Source organism: Pygocentrus nattereri, chromosome 27 (assembly GCF_015220715.1).
Source record: "Pygocentrus nattereri isolate fPygNat1 chromosome 27, fPygNat1.pri, whole genome shotgun sequence".
Classification (NCBI taxonomy): Eukaryota; Metazoa; Chordata; class Actinopteri; order Characiformes; family Serrasalmidae; genus Pygocentrus; species Pygocentrus nattereri.
In genome coordinates this window covers 25,863,311-25,880,026 of record NC_051237.1, presented here as the reverse complement: position 1 = coordinate 25,880,026, position 16,716 = coordinate 25,863,311, and the positions used below count along the sequence as shown (strand labels likewise).

The window sequence follows — 16,716 nt, the reverse complement described above, 5'->3', positions numbered from 1 at the left end:
TTTCTCTGTAAACGCTTTCTCTGTAAACGCTCTCCCTGTAAACGCTCTCTCTGTAAACGCTCTGCCTGTAAACGCTCTCCCTGTAAACGCTTTCTCTGTAAACGCTTTCTCTGTAAACGCTTTCTCTGTAAACGCTTTCTCTGTAAACGCTCTCCCTGTAAACGCTTTCTCTGTAAACGCTTTCTCTGTAAACGCTTTCTCTGTAAACGCTCTCTCTGTAAACGCTCTGCCTGTAAACGCTCTCTCTGTAAACGCTCTCTCTGTAAACGCTCTCTCTGTAAACGCGCTCTCTGTAAACGCGCTCTCTGTAAACGCTCTGCCTGTAAACGCTCACCCTGTAAACGCTCTCTCTGTAAACGCTCTGCCTGTAAACGCTCTGCCTGTAAACGCTCTGCCTGTAAACACTCTCTCTGTAAACGCTCTCTCTGTAAACGCTCTCTCTGTAAACGCTCTCCCTGTAAACGCTCTCCCTGTAAACGCTCTCCCTGTAAACGCTCTCTCTGTAAACGCTCTCTCTGTAAACGCTCTCTCTGTAAACGCTCTCTCTGTAAACGCTTTCTCTGTAAACGCTTTCTCTGTAAACGCTTTCTCTGTAAACGCTTTCTCTGTAAACGCTCTCCCTGTAAACGCTTTCTCTGTAAACGCTTTCTCTGTAAACGCTTTCTCTGTAAACGCTCTCCCTGTAAACGCTTTCTCTGTAAACGCTTTCTCTGTAAACGCTCTCCCTGTAAACGCTCTCTCTGTAAACGCTCTGCCTGTAAACGCTCTCCCTGTAAACGCTTTCTCTGTAAACGCTTTCTCTGTAAACGCTTTCTCTGTAAACGCTCTCCCTGTAAACGCTCTCCCTGTAAACGCTTTCTCTGTAAACGCTTTCTCTGTAAACGCTTTCTCTGTAAACGCTCTCCCTGTAAACGCTTTCTCTGTAAACGCTTTCTCTGTAAACGCTCTCCCTGTAAACGCTCTCTCTGTAAACGCTCTCTCTGTAAACGCTCTCCCTGTAAACGCTTTCTCTGTAAACGCTTTCTCTGTAAACGCTTTCTCTGTAAACGCTCTCCCTGTAAACGCTCTCTCTGTAAACGCTCTCTCTGTAAACGCTCTCTCTGTAAACGCTCTCTCTGTAAACGCTCTCTCTGTAAACGCTCTCCCTGTAAACGCTCTCTCTGTAAACGCTCTCTCTGTAAACGCTCTGCCTGTAAACGCTCTGCCTGTAAACGCTCTCTCTGTAAACGCTCTCTCTGTAAACGCTCTGCCTGTAAACGCTCTCTCTGTAAATACCTGGAAACTCACACTGTCAACGTTCTCTGTAAACGCTCTGCCTGTAAACGCTCTCTCTGTAAACGCTCTGCCTGTAAACGCTCTCTCTGTAAACGCTCTCTCTGTAAACGCTCTCTCTGTAAACGCTTTCTCTGTAAACGCTCTCTCTGTAAACGCTCTCTCTGTAAACGCTCTCTCTGTAAACGCTCTGCCTGTAAACGCTCTCTCTGTAAACGCTCTCTCTGTAAACGCTCTCTCTGTAAACGCTCTCTCTGTAAACGCTCTCCCTGTAAACGCTCTCTCTGTAAACGCTCTCTCTGTAAACGCTCTGCCTGTAAACGCTCTGCCTGTAAACGCTCTGCCTGTAAACGCTCTCCCTGTAAACGCTCTCTCTGTAAACGCTCTGCCTGTAAACGCTCTGCCTGTAAACGCTCTGCCTGTAAACGCTCTGCCTGTAAACGCTCTCTGTAAACGCTCTCTCTGTAAACGCTCTCTCTATAAACGCTCTCTGTAAACGCTATCTCTGTAAACGCTCTCTCTGTAAACGCTCTCTCTGTAAACGCTCTCCCTGTAAACGCTCTCTCTGTAAACGCTCTCTCTGTAAACGCTCTCCCTGTAAACGCTCTCTCTGTAAACGCTCTCCCTGTAAACGCTCTCTCTGTAAACGCTCTCCCTGTAAACGCTCTCTGTAAACGCTCTCTCTGTAAACGCTCTCTGTAAACGCTCTCTCTGTAAACGCTCTCTGTAAACGCTCTCTCTGTAAACGCTCTCTCTGTAAACGCTCTCCCTGTAAACGCTCTCCTTGTAAACGCTCTCTCTGTAAACGCTCTCTGTAAACGCTCTCTCTGTAAACGCTCTCTCTGTAAAGGCTCTCTCTGTAAACGCTCTCTCTGTAAACGCTCTCTGTAAACGCTCTCTCTGTAAACGCTCTCTCTGTAAACGCTCTCTCTGTAAACGCTCTCTGTGTAAACGCTCTCTCTGTAAACGCTCTCTCTGTAAAGGCTCTCTCTGTAAACGCTCTCTCTGTAAACGCACTCTCTGTAAACGCTCTCTCTGTAAAGGCTCTCTCTGTAAACGCTCTCTGTAAAGGCTCTCTCTGTAAAGGCTCTCTCTGTAAACGCTCTCCCTGTAAACGCTCTCTCTGTAAACGCTCTCCCTGTAAACGCGCTCTCTGTAAACGCACTCTCTGTAAACGCTCTCTCTGTAAACGCTCTCTCTGTAAACGCTCTCTCTGTAAACGCTCTCTCTGTAAACGCTCTCCCTGTAAACGCTCTCCCTGTAAACGCTCTCTCTGTAAACGCTCTCTCTGTAAACGCTCTCTCTGTAAACGCGCTCTCTGTAAACGCTCTGCCTGTAAACGCTCTGCCTGTAAACGCTCACCCTGTAAACGCTCTCTCTGTAAACGCTCTCTCTGTAAACGCTCTGCCTGTAAACGCTCTCTCTGTAAACGCTCTCTCTGTAAACGCTCTCTCTGTAAACGCTCTCCCTGTAAACGCTCTCTGTAAACGCTCTCCCTGTAAACGCTCTCTGTAAACGCTCTCCCTGTAAACGCTCTCTCTGTAAACGCTCTCTCTGTAAACGCTCTCTCTGTAAACGCTCTCCCTGTAAACGCTCTCTCTGTAAACGCTCTCTCTGTAAACGCTCTCTGTAAACGCTCTCTCTGTAAACGCTCTCCCTGTAAACGCTCTCCCTGTAAACGCTCTCTCTGTAAACGCTCTCTCTGTAAACGCTCTCCCTGTAAACGCTCTCCCTGTAAACGCTCTCTCTGTAAACGCTCTCCCTGTAAACGCTCTCCCTGTAAACGCTCTCTCTGTAAACGCTCTCTGTAAACGCTCTCTCTGTAAACGCTCACCCTGTAAACGCTCTCCCTGTAAACGCTCACCCTGTAAACGCTCTCCCTGTAAACGCTCTCCCTGTAAACGCTCTCCCTGTAAACGCTCACCCTGTAAACGCTCTCTCTGTAAACGCTCTCCCTGTAAACGCTCACCCTGTAAACGCTCTCTCTGTAAACGCTCTCTCTGTAAACGCTTTCCCTGTAAACGCTCTCCCTGTAAACGCTCTCTCTGTAAACGCTCTCTCTGTAAACGCTCTCTCTGTAAACGCTCTCTCTGTAAACGCTCTCCCTGTAAACGCTCACCCTGTAAACGCTCTCCCTGTAAACGCTCTCCCTGTAAACGCTCTCTCTGTAAACGCTCTCTCTGTAAACGCTCTCTGTAAACGCTCTCCCTGTAAACGTTCTCTCTGTAAACGCTCTCTCTGTAAACGCTCTCCCTGTAAACGCTCTCTCTGTAAACGCTCTCCCTGTAAACGCTCTCCCTGTAAACGCTCTCCCTGTAAACGCTCTCTCTGTAAACGCTCTCTCTGTAAACGCTCTCTCTGTAAACGCTCACCCTGTAAACGCTCTCTCTGTAAACGCTCTCTCTGTAAACGCTCTCTCTGTAAACGCTCTCTCTGTAAACGCTCTCTGTAAACGCTCTCTCTGTAAACGCTCTGCCTGTAAACGCTCTCCCTGTAAACGCTCTCTCTGTAAACGCTCTCCCTGTAAACGCTCTCTCTGTAAACGCTCTCTCTGTAAACGCTCTCTCTGTAAACGCTCTCTCTGTAAACGCTCTCCCTGTAAACGCTCTCTCTGTAAACGCTCTCTCTGTAAACGCTCTCTGTAAACGCTCTGCCTGTAAACGCTCTCTCTGTAAACGCTCTCTCTGTAAACGCTCTCTCTGTAAACGCTCTCCCTGTAAACGCTCTCTCTGTAAACGCTCTCTCTGTAAACGCTCTCTGTAAACGCTCTCTCTGTAAACGCTCTGCCTGTAAACGCTCTCTCTGTAAACGCTCTCTCTGTAAACGCTCACCCTGTAAACGCTCTCTCTGTAAACGCTCTCCCTGTAAACGCTCTCCCTGTAAACGCTCTCTCTGTAAACGCTCTCTCTGTAAACGCTCTCTGTAAACGCTCTCTCTGTAAACGCTCTCTCTGTAAACGCTCACCCTGTAAACGCTCTCTCTGTAAACGCTCTCTCTGTAAACGCTCTCTCTGTAAACGCTCTCTCTGTAAACTCTCTCTCTGTAAACGCTCTCTCTGTAAACGCTCTCTCTGTAAACTCTCTCTCTGTAAACGCTCTCTCTGTAAACTCTCTCTCTGTAAACGCTCTCTGTAAACGCTCTCATTGTATACTCCAACACTCCTTACCATTTCCAGGATGCGGGTCGGCGTGTATGAAGCCAGTATAAAATATCTGTTCTGCGAACGTCCTGATGAGTTTGTCTGCTGTCTGGAAGCAGCAGGAGCAGAAAGAGGAGCATGATTATAATGAACATCAACAAACAACCTCATTCCTTCTCACTGAAGTTTCCAGTACTCACATCTTTTAAACTCAGGCCTTGCCTCTTTATCTCCTCCACATTGTTGATTTTGCAGCCTTCACAGTACTCTGCCGTAAGGACTCTCTGCAGAGGCAAGAGAGCAGAGAGTCAGCTGAGTATATGCATCTCACTGCTGTCGGAACCAGACCTCCAAAATGGTGACTACAGAGAACACACTTCTTCACATTCATTCCACATTGGTTTTAACATAAAATGAGGCCTGTGCTAAAAGTTTTTTTTATATATGTTAAACTAAATGGAAATTGTCATGCTTATTTATGTAGCACTTTTTACAACAGGTGCTGTCACAAAGCAGCTTTACAGAAAAATCCGGGTCTGAATCTCCTGACTCCACTCCCCCAGTGGAGACAGTGGCAAGGAAAAACTCCCTAAGAGCAAGAGAAAGAAACCTTGAGAAGAACCAAGACTCAAAAGGGGAACCCATCCTCCTCCGGAACACACCGGATAGCAAAACAAGAACACAAGGGCAAAACGAACAGAGAATAAGGTTTTAACATCCGTGTAAAATATTAAAATACGGAAAAGCAGGAGAAGCAAAGGCTATGATTCCATAGTTTGAGTCTATGCAGCAGCATATTGTGCACTAAAATTAGCAAAACAAATGCCATATTTAAGTGCGCTCTATGGAGGATGTTTTAACTTCTTTTCACTTAGAAAATCTACAAAACAGAATTGTGAACAACGTTTAAACGTTTGCATGTTAAACATTTATTCTACTTTATATAACTGAATTAGGTAACTACAAACATATGAGCATTACTGAGATCCTGCTGGTGTGGGTTTCCTCTCTTTCAGTGAGTTTCACAATAGCAATTTGCGTCCTAATAGCTCCCCCATGTGGAAAATCTGATAAAACAGAGTTTTATAAAGACCTGTGGATATCCTATTTATCATTTAAATTGCAAGCTAGCATAAAAAGTAGTCCATTTTTTTAAATATGTAATTTATTTGCGTAATTGTGAAAAATCTACAAACTTCTGATGGACTGCATTTGGAATAAGGGGGTATTGTAAGCTTGACTTTTTGTCAATCCCTTTCTTGTTTTCTCAAGAACACTGAGCCAGTTGGGGTCTTAATCACGGCAGAAAGCAGTTCTCAGTGCGTACCTTGCTGGTCAGGCCCCAGAACACTTTGGGTACGACGATGAATTTAAAGTGCTTCAGTTCCTCAGCACATCTCTCAGAGTTCCTCCCCTCGTTCTCGAAATCCAGCTCTTGCGCTAACGTCCCTTTCAGGTCCTGAAAGAATCAGAAGAACTGGTAAGATGCACATTTTTAATCCAGCACTCTGAGAACCTCTGGCTCTCCAGTTACATCAGATAAGGATCAGGATAAGGATAAGTGATACTTTTTTGATCCCACAACTGGGGAAATTCCACCTCCACATTTAACCCATCCGTGAAGTGAAACACCACATACACACTAGTGAACACACACACACTAGGGGGCAGTGAGTACACTTGCCCAGAGCGGTGGGCAGCCCTATCCACGGCGCCCGGGGAGCAGTTGGGGGTTAGGTGTCTTGCTCAAGGACACCTCAGTCATGGACTGTCGGCCCTGGGGACCTGGGGTCTGTCACGGAGTCAGTTTCACATCAGCTTTGTTTGTTCCCTAAAGAAAACGACGGCACCATCACTCTACACATATAAAAATTATGGTTCTTCAAGGGTTCTTTAGTATAGAAAATGGCTCTAAATGGCTCTGCATGATTAAAGGGTTCTTTGTATAATTAAAGCGTTCTTCAGATTGACAGAATGTGTTGTATATAGTTCTATATAGCACCATAAAAGGTTCTTCTATTGTTATGATGTCAAGCTTGTAATAATACGACTTTTTAAATAGGTTCTATATAGAACCATCTACAGCACATTCCCCATCAATCTAAATAACCTTTTCACAATGCAAAGAACCCTTTAATCATGTAAAGGGTTCTTTGACTGCTCATGGTTCTATATGGAAACATTTTCTTTACCAAAGAAACTTGAAGAACGATCTTTTTTTTTTTTTTAAGTGTGTAGAAGTGTTCTTCACTCTGTAAATGCTTTGCACAGGTTAGTGTTCTCCGTAATTTAATAATAATAGTAATAATACACTTTACTAATAGAGCAAATTGAATATAAATAGCAGTGAATACAATTAATAATGTTAAAAACAAAAACATAAATAGCATGAAATAAAATACAAAAGAAAATTAAACATTTTAAAACATTCATTAAATTCTAAGAGGGGAAGCCCACTGATTTCTCCAAATGTTCTGGATAATTAAATATTTAAGATAAAAGATACAAAATAATGTAAATAGACGCTCTGTTCTAGATAAACTTACAGAGAACAGTTCACAGTGGTGGTGATGGGAACCAGACGTCCCCCTCTAAAAGCTCCTCACAGAAAGTTCCTACATGAACTGGTTCTGAATTCACTGCCTGATGACTGAGACGCTGTTTTATGAGAGTTTAGAGAACTTCAACTCCGTTCATGGTGGAGGGAGACATGCAGGGCGCTGTGCGGCAAAATAGTCCCCAAAGAAAACTCATTATTCCAGATTTTCCACTGTTTTCCATCATCAACATTCCATATGAACTCCGAAGACTCGTGTAGGTTCTCTGGTGGTTCTGGATGGTAAATAAAGTGTCTATATCTGTGTTGTAGTCATGGCGACGCCTGGTTCCCATCACCACCACTGTAAAGACGTCTGAACCAGTTCACACCAAACCCTCTGAATCTCTCTGTTCACACCTCACACACTGAAATATGAAGAAATTTTGAGAAATCCGTGGAATTATCACAAATTAATTATGTACATGATACATTAACTAATGGGTTAATCAGGTTGAAGCTTCTATTCTATGATTTCACTAGATGTGCATATTATATGCATTTAAATATTTGAAAGAAGTGTAATGGACTTAAACCCATTGTGTGTTGCTGAATGATTAAAGAATAAATATATTAGTTAAAGCATCTGATTATCAGTTTGTTTGCTAGGCTTATAGAAGCTCAGTTCGCAAATTAACTACATTTAAAAGAAGTTAAAGAAGCTCTCCGCCTTCAATTTTCATATTTAAGAAATTGGCAGTTCATGGTTTCACTTGGAAATCATTCATCAAAACGATGTGCCGTTTCTTGTGGAGTCCCTCAAGGTTCAGTCTTAGGGCCTTTGCTTTTCTCTTTGTACATGCTGCCGCGATGTGATGTCATTAGGAAGCATGGTATAAATTTTCATGGCTGTGCTGATGACACCCAGCTATACATCTCTGTTCCTTCTGAAGATCAAGACTCTGTAGACAGACTGACCAGCTGTGTGTCAGATGTTTCTCAGTGGATGTTGCAAAATTGTCTACAATTAAATCATGAAAAAACTGAAATTTTGATCGTTGGTAGAGAAACTCAGAGAAAGCTGCTGTATGAGAAACTCGGTTCTTTAGCTTCATAAACCAAACCTGTAGTAGAAAGCTGGGTGTGATCTTAGACTCTGAGTTCTGTTTAATCTGCATGTCAACAGTCACTAAAGCATCTTCTTATCAGTTGAGAAATGTCACTAAAGTTCGGCCGTTTCTCTCTCAGAGCGACGCAGAGAAACTTGTTCATACGTTTGTTCCAGCAGAGTTGATCACTGTAATGGTCTTCTTACTGGACTTCCTAAAAAAACTGTACATCCCTTACAGCTCGGACGAAACGCAGCAGCATCCTAACAAAAACACCACAGAGAGATCAGATCAGTCCTGCTTTAGAAGAGCTGCACTGGCTGCCTGGATCACTCAGGATAGAGTTCAAGGTTCTCCTGCTGGTCTTTAAAGCTCAAAATAACCTTAAAGCACCGCTTACATCACTGAGTGTCTGTCTGTTTATGTTCCAGCACGTAATCTAAGATCTGCAGACAGTGGCCTTCTACACATACCCTCTGTAAAACACAGAGAACATGGAGACTCGTTCAGTTATTCTGCTTCTACACTGCGGAGCTCAGTTCAGCTTTTATTAAACAGTCAAGCTCAGAGCTCAATTTTAATAAACACCTAAAAATGTATCTCTCAGTATTTCATTAAAACTCTACGTCTTGTGTTTTTTTATCTTCACATTTGATCTTTTTCATTTTCCCTTGATTCTGAATAAATACTAATGGTCTCCTGTATAACTGTGTTTTATCACCTGTCTGTGAAGCACTTTGAGCTGCAACCGGCATTAAAAGTGCTATATAAATAAAAAAGTTAATAATAATAATAATAATACTCATGTAGTGAACGCAAACTGGAGCAAAGCTGCATCTGTCTGGGTTGCAGAAAATAGAATTTATTCTTTAGTTGCTCAGAAATAATACAATCCAAATCAGTATATAAACCTGAAGCAGCGAGGAAGCTACTCGTAGTTGTCTGTTCATTACGCAATGCTGACCTGTGCTATTTTATCTCCAAACCGCCCGCAGTGAGAAAAGGGATTAATGATTACAGCTCAGCTTCTGCAGACCTGCCTGCCAAGTGCCAGTCCTTTAAAATCAAACAGAAATAACAGATCAGTACCGTATATATTAATGACTCAATGCTTCAGACACACCTTTAGGACCCATCGGAAGCCAAAGCTGGGGTGCATAAACTTGATTACGTCCAGCAGAATCTCTAGTGTCCTGATATCGCCATCAAAACGGTCCCTGAGGTCAATATACTGCACCTGGACAGAGTTCAGAAGTTAAAGTGCATTAGTACGTCAATCGGGGTTTAACGGTAAATCCAATACAAACACAGCACTGATAACTCCAGTCCCAGTGAACTATGACGTGATCAATCAGCGAAGACACCTTCAGTATCTGAAGGTCTTTAGCTTTACGCTGGAGCTACAGGGCTAATGTAGCTAACATTGTGACAAACCCGGTCCTGGAAAAACCCTGGCCTAAACTTTGTCACTTCTTTCTAAAATGCAGCGACTAAGCACAGCCAACACAACCATTAGACCTAGACCTTCAGTACAGACATACAGACAGACAGACGTACAGACAGACAGACAGATACTTTATTGATCCCGAAGGACATTTAGCAAGTACAAGACCCACCTCTATGATTTCTAATTTCTGCTAAATTCTTTCTAGTAGCATGTCACACCAATAGAAATGAACACTTTTTGTCTAATATAGATTAAAAACAAGCATTTAAAACTTGTAAAACACATTCTATGTGTTTTTATCTTAAGCTTGTAAAAGACATTATCATATATCTGAGCTTGTATGCATCAGTTTTACATTGACTCTTTCAGCAAAGAGCTCCGCACAGAGCTGCCGCCGCTGTTTTACATTCCTAACAACCCAAACCTGCTTAGACTAAGGCTCATGTTCACAGCCAGGGACGTATCTAGAACCTCTAGAAGAAGTTTTTTTCTAACTAAATTGGTCCCTGTCCATTGTAAATGGTTGGTTCCTAGGTCATTTCCTAATTATGGATGAAGAGTGGATTCATTTTCAATTTGGTGTTTCCTCAAATTTTCTCATATCCAATTCCACCCAGGTGCCAGCGCATCTTTTTCGAGCTGCCACCCTGCCCACCCAGAGGACAACTCTCTTGGACTCCCAGCCACAGACGGCTGTAGCATCACCAGGTACTGAACTAATGATCTCCTGATGACGGGGCCAACACTTAACCTCTTTTGCTCCAGGGCATGTTTTGGTTTGCCCATCTGAATTTACGTGACCGAACTGTAAGGCAAATTATTCAGTAGCTGGTGAACCGGTGGTTCCAAAGAGCTTCTGAGGCTATGATGGTTGTGCCATTCAGGAGCCCCACAACCCCTTTTAAAAAATGACAAACATGTATATTTTCAGTTCTCAGAAATCAAAGAGGCCATTATGGTTCTCCTCTGCTAAACTGTAAAGGGCTACAGGAACAGCACTGGGGAACACATAGCACTGTTTATTTATTATTATCATTATTATTATTATTATTATCTGTAAATATGGACAAATGTGAAGTGACAGTGTCAGAAACCACATTAGTCTATCAGAGTCAGTGGGGTAGAACCTTCCATCACTTGTTGGCTACATTAGCCTCGTAGCTCCAGTCTTGGCTGATCGTCTACATCAAACTCTTAAATAAGTGAGGAAAATATGAGTTCTCACACATTTGCGCACGTTAAATATGGGTTAATACATCACATGCACAACATTAAGCACACACTTTCACAGCCACAGGCGTCCCGTCATGCAGCTCTGCTTTGTGGACTTGGGCTAAACTGGCAGCAGCGACAGGCTCGTAGTCAAACGTCTTAAACATCTTATCTGGAGTGCTGCCGAAGTCTTCTAGGAATAAAGCGTCTACCTAGAACAGAGATCAAAGTCGAGGACAACAGGTGAACTCAGTCAGTACAACCGAGACCTCGAAGGGGCTCAAACCTGTGTAAAAATGAACAACACAGCTGCGTTAAACTCAAGCTGGCGATTCAACTGCATTCAATCTGGAATGTTCCGAATGTTCCGTATCGTTAGAGTCGATTAGAATGACACTCAATAAAGTTTGCGCTCATATTTTGAAAAAATAAAAACCTTACGCTTCTTTCAAATGTAAACAAAGCTGCATGGCGTATGGTTTTCATTAATAACAGCTACGGCCAGAAAAAAACTGCTCTGCTGAGGCGATTGACTCGCAGCTTCTCGCAGCTTCTCGCAGCTTCTCGCAGCTGCTCTACTGCAACCACTAAAACGGGAGATCTAAGCGGGCCGATTTCTCACCTCTGTTGTGGATGTTTGGCAGAAATCTAACACAACACTTCAAGAAACTGTTACGTTACACAATACTTCACTATATTATAATTTATTATCAGACTTCTGATCACTTGGAACAGAGAACAAAAGCTGGGAACACAATGATTTTTACTTCATATTTGGCTCTAAATCTAATTAAATGGGACTAACTTTGCGTTCTTTATAACGAAACATGTAGTTGGTCAGTGTCTACAAGCACTAATGATAAACACAATATGATCAGAAAAGCTTATTATATTGTATTGTAACATAATTTATTACAATAATGATAAAAACACCGATCAGGCATAACATTATGACCACCTCACTGTCCACTTTATCAGCTCCACTGACTGTATAGCTGCACTCTGTAGTTCTACAGTTACAGACTGTAGTCCATCTGTTTCTCTGATACTCTGTTACCCTGTTCTTCAGTGGTCAGGACCCCCATGGACCCTCACAGAGCAGGTACTATTTGGGTGGTGGGTCATTCTCAGCACTGCAGTAACACTGACGTGGTGGTGGTGTGTTAGTGTGTGTTGTGCTGGTGTGAGTGGATCAGACACAGCAGTGCTGCTGGAGTTTTTAAACACCTCAGTGTCGCTGCTGGACTGAGAATAGTCCACCAACCAAAAATATCCAGCCAACAGCATCCTGTGGGCAGCGTCCTGTGGGCAGCATCCTGTGACCACTGATGAAGGACTAGAGGATGACCAACACAAACTGTGCAGCAGCAGATGAGCTGTCATCTCTGACTTTACACCTACAAGGTGGACCGACAAGTGACAAGTGTCTAATAGAGTGGACACAGTGTTTAAAAACTCCAGCAGCACTGCTGTGTCTGATCTACTCAGACCAGCGCAGCACACACTAACACACCACCACCACGTCAGCGTTACTGCAGTGCTGAGAATGATGTAAATGCTTGTAAACACATTCATTGATCTCTGGGTAATAAATATAAGAGTGTCAGTGAGTGTGTTTACATGACCTCAACAATCCGATCATAATCAGATTTCTGCAGTTATCTGATTATTCAAATGGTCATCTAAACTCCAATCTAGACATCTGATTAAGAAATCTGATGAAGAGGCTGGATTTGAGCTCAGTGATCAGATTTCTCAGTGCTGTGAGCTCTGACTCGGATTTCTATCGGATTTCTCAGTCTGCGAATGCGCGAGATCAGACGGCGCATGTCGCGAGACGCAGCAAAACACTTTTGGAGTGACACTGAAACCAAACACCACATAAAGGATTTAAACATTCTTCATCTTCTAGATGGAAGTTCGTGTTTTCAGGTGAAGCGGCGCGATGTTTGAAAAAGTCTGAGCTTTACGTTACGTTTCCCTCGCATCTTCTTCTGTGAGTTTATTGGCTGGTTGTAAAGCAGAGATCTGATTACTGTCCCTGGAGTTTCCCCATTATCTGATTACTCATGTGCCTGTAAACGTATTGATCAGATTACTGACAAAATCGGATTTTCTGCAGTTATCGGACAATTAAGTGCATGCTAACGCACTAAATGCCCTCACCCTGCATTCCTCACCTCCTTGTACCTCCTGTTGAGGGCTCTGTCCTCCAGGACCTGCAGCGTGCGGATGTATTCTGGAGGCAGGAGGTGGTTGAAGGCGCAGAGGCCCTGTCCCAGTTTGATGTAAAGCCCTCCGTTCTGCACAGCTCCCACCACCATGCCACTCGCCGCCCGCTGGTGACACGCTGACATGGCAGCCGCGTACTCCGCACTGCTCTGGAGTAAAATGACACATTACACACATTTACTGAACATGAATTAAACAGGAAACAACCGTGCTGAATTCACCCTTCATCCTGACCGCAGCCGGTCAGTCACGGCAGGTTTGATGTCTGAGGTTTTAGTTTAGGACTAGAGCTACGAGGTTAATGTAGCAGCGCACTCGCCCCAAACCCTGTGCTGTTCAGTATCTGACAGTCCTGATTACGAGGTTTCTGACTCTGTGAGACTCACTGTCACCTATAAACACGGACTAAAAGGACATTAGCACAGCTAAACACAGCAGCAGCAGCTTAACGCCACAACTCTGTCTGCATTTAATTACTAACTGGCTAACTGTCCTGAATTTGGCCTGTACTTCAGCTGCGAATCGGCCGTCTGACCTGAATTTGGTCTGTACTTCAGCTGTGAATCGGCCGTCTGACCTGAATTTGGCCTGTACTTCAGCTGCGAATCGGCCGTCTGACTGGAATTTGGTCTGTACTTCAGCTGCGAATCGGCCGTCTGACTGGAATTTGGTCTGTACTTCAGCTGCGAATCGGCCGTCTGACCTGAATTTGGTCTGTACTTCAGCTGCGAATCGGCCGTCTGACCTGAATTTGGTCTGTACTTCAGCTGCGAATCGGCCGTCTGACCTGAATTTGGTCTGTACTTCAGCTGCGAATCGGCCGTCTGACCTGAATTTGGTCTGTACTTCAGCTGCGAATCGGCCGTCTGACCTGGAATTTGGTCTGTACTTCAGCTGCGATTCGGCCGTCTGACCTGAATTTGGCCTGTACTTCAGCTGCGAATCGGCCGTCTGACTGGAATTTGGCCTGTACTTCAGCTGCGAATCGGCCGTCTGACTGGAATTTGGTCTGTACTTCAGCTGCGAATCGGCCGTCTGACCTGAATTTGGTCTGTACTTCAGCTGCGAATCGGCCGTCTGACCTGAATTTGGTCTGTACTTCAGCTGCGAATCGGCCGTCTGACCTGAATTTGGTCTGTACTTCAGCTGCGAATCGGCCGTCTGACCTGAATTTGGTCTGTACTTCAGCTGCGAATCGGCCGTCTGACCTGAATTTGGTCTGTACTTCAGCTGCGAATCGGCCGTCTGACCTGAATTTGGTCTGTACTTCAGCTGCGAATCGGCCGTCTGACCTGGAATTTGGTCTGTACTTCAGCTGCGATTCGGCCGTCTGACCTGAATTTGGTCTGTACTTCAGCTGCGAATCGGCCGCCTGACCTGAATTTGGCCTGTACTTCAGCTGCGAATCGGCCGTCTGACCTGAATTTGGTCTGTACTTCAGCTGCGAATCGGCCGTCTGACCTGAATTTGGTCTGTACTTCAGCTGCGAATCGGCTGTCTGACCTGAATTTGGTCTGTACTTCAGCTGTGAATTGGCCGTCTGACCTGAATTTGGTCTGTACTTCAGCTGTGAATCGGCCGTCTGACCTGAATTTGGTCTGTACTTCAGTTGCTTATCGGCTGTTTGAACTGAATTTGGCCTGTACTTCAGCTGCGATTCGGCCGTCTGACCTGGAATTTGGTCTGTACTTCAGCTGTGAATCGGCCGTCTGACCTGGAATTTGGTCTGTACTTCAGCTGCGAATCGGCCGTCTGACCTGAATTTGGCCTGTACTTCAGCTGTGAATCGGCCGTCTGACCTGGAATTTGGTCTGTACTTCAGCTGTGAATCGGCCGTCTGACCTGAATTTGGTCTGTACTTCAGTTGCTTATCGGCCGTCTCACCTGGAATTTGGCCTGTACTTCAGCTGTGAATCGGCCGTCTGACCTGGAATTTGGTCTGTACTTCAGCTGTGAATCGGCCGTCTGACCTGGAATTTGGTCTGTACTTCAGCTGTGAATCAGCCGTCTGACCTGGAATTTGGCCTGTACTTCAGCTGCGAATCGGCCGTCTGACCTGGAATTTGGTCTGTACTTCAGTTGCTTATAGGCCGTTTGAACTGAATTTGGTCTGTAGCTTAGCTGCTATTTGGGTAAGCAGGGTAGAGATTTCCATCATTTGTTAGCTACATTAGCCTCACAGCTCCAGTGCTTAAACTAAAGAAGCAAATTTCAGACACACATTACTTGGCTTATCGATTTGAGTTTTCTCTGTAAGTATTTGAAACCTACTTCGTCCGTCCCGCGCAGAACGATACTGGACGTCCACCAGTAATCTACTGAAATCAGAAGTCCAACGTATAATGACCTGGTGGCAGAAAAATAACTAAAATGAGGATTCTCACTGGATCACTGTAGACTGTGTGTAATAAACACATTAATCCTAAGACGTTTGTTCCCATTTGTTTATGCACCTCTTTCATGAACAAATGCTGATAGGATTTAGGATGCAGTGAATGCAGTGTAATGAATGAAGCTTTGCTTCAACAGTAATATTAGAAGAAAACCTTGCATCTCCAAAATGGTAACTTTACAGGAGAAGTAAATGGAACCAGACTTTCTTCTAAGTCATTTTGGGTCATTGGGTCAAATTATGTCAAAAACTGAAAAATGTCAGTAACGTGCATTCATGTGCTCCTTCTGGTGTGGGTCCAGTATTAATATGGCTCTCCATATTAAAAACCAAGGTGTGTTCTTCCGTTGTGGCAGGGAGGTGCTCAAGTATTCGGCTATAGATGCTAGTGAAAAAACATGAAGTATGATATTCCATATGCTGAAAAATTTCCTTAGACAGTATGCTACACTCTGGGAAACAGCAGCATCAGTGACAGTTCACTCTACTGCGGCCTGATTAATTAACAGTAAAAGGCAATACAAGTACACACACACACACACACACACACACACACACACACATTTAAATATATATTACTTTAACAACCGGCCCACAAACTGTTCTCCACGGTTCCTGATACCGTACCTGCTCCAGGCTCTGACTGATTTGATTGGCTGCGGTGAAATTAAAGTCTAACAGAGAAAACGTTCTTTACCTGCAGAAGCGCCCGACTCCCTCCGCTAGTATCCTCATCCTCCGCTGGTCTTTGGGATCAGAGACAGCGTAACGCACCCCCACTACTAACGGCACGCCCACCGATGCGCCAATCAGCAGGTTTCTCAGCAGCCTGCGACTCCTTACCGCCCTGCAGGAACAAAAATGCACATCGGTATAGGAAAGCAGTGAGCACCATGATAAATGGCAGGGTATCAGCAGAGCGACAGTAAGGGGAGTCTGGCCTCTTCCTATTTCCCTCGTTATATCAAGAACAGGACTGCTGAACAGCAGAGGGCGTCCGTGAGCAAGTCCTCAATGAATGGGAGTAAATGGAGCTAAATGGTTAAACACGAAAAGTTAAAATAGCTTCTAATCACTCGCCCAGAACTTTGCTTCAATTTAAGAAGGTAAAAGGACGTTTTTCACTACAAAAAACAAAGTAACCTCACCTGTATGTTTCCTTTTTTCTATAGCAAACAGGTTTTGGGGCAGCAGGACGCTAAGATTACTGCTACTGAGAGCTGATTGGTTAGTGTTACTGCTACTGAGAGCTGATTGGTCAGCATTACTGCTACTGAGAGCTGATTGGTCAGCGTTACTGCTACTGAGAGCTGATTGGTTAGCGTTACTGCTACTGAGAGCTGATTGGTTAGTGTTACTGCTACTGAGAGCTGATTG

The 16,716-nt window shown here is 44.3% G+C and overlaps 1 protein-coding gene across 1 annotated transcript in view; it reads right to left on the bottom strand.

Annotated features, from left to right (window-relative positions):
• Positions 1 to 16,716, bottom strand: part of adck5 (aarF domain containing kinase 5) — a 31,158-nt gene that overhangs the window by 8,374 nt on the left and 6,068 nt on the right. The window contains exons 3-10 of the mRNA XM_037535380.1: positions 16,037 to 16,186; positions 15,219 to 15,294; positions 12,896 to 13,096; positions 10,787 to 10,927; positions 9,180 to 9,293; positions 5,739 to 5,870; positions 4,612 to 4,695; positions 4,439 to 4,520 (exon numbers count right to left, since the gene is read on the bottom strand). Coding sequence (XP_037391277.1) covers positions 4,439 to 4,520; positions 4,612 to 4,695; positions 5,739 to 5,870; positions 9,180 to 9,293; positions 10,787 to 10,927; positions 12,896 to 13,096; positions 15,219 to 15,294; positions 16,037 to 16,186 — 980 coding nt within the window. The remainder of the gene's footprint in view (positions 1 to 4,438; positions 4,521 to 4,611; positions 4,696 to 5,738; positions 5,871 to 9,179; positions 9,294 to 10,786; positions 10,928 to 12,895; positions 13,097 to 15,218; positions 15,295 to 16,036; positions 16,187 to 16,716) is intronic.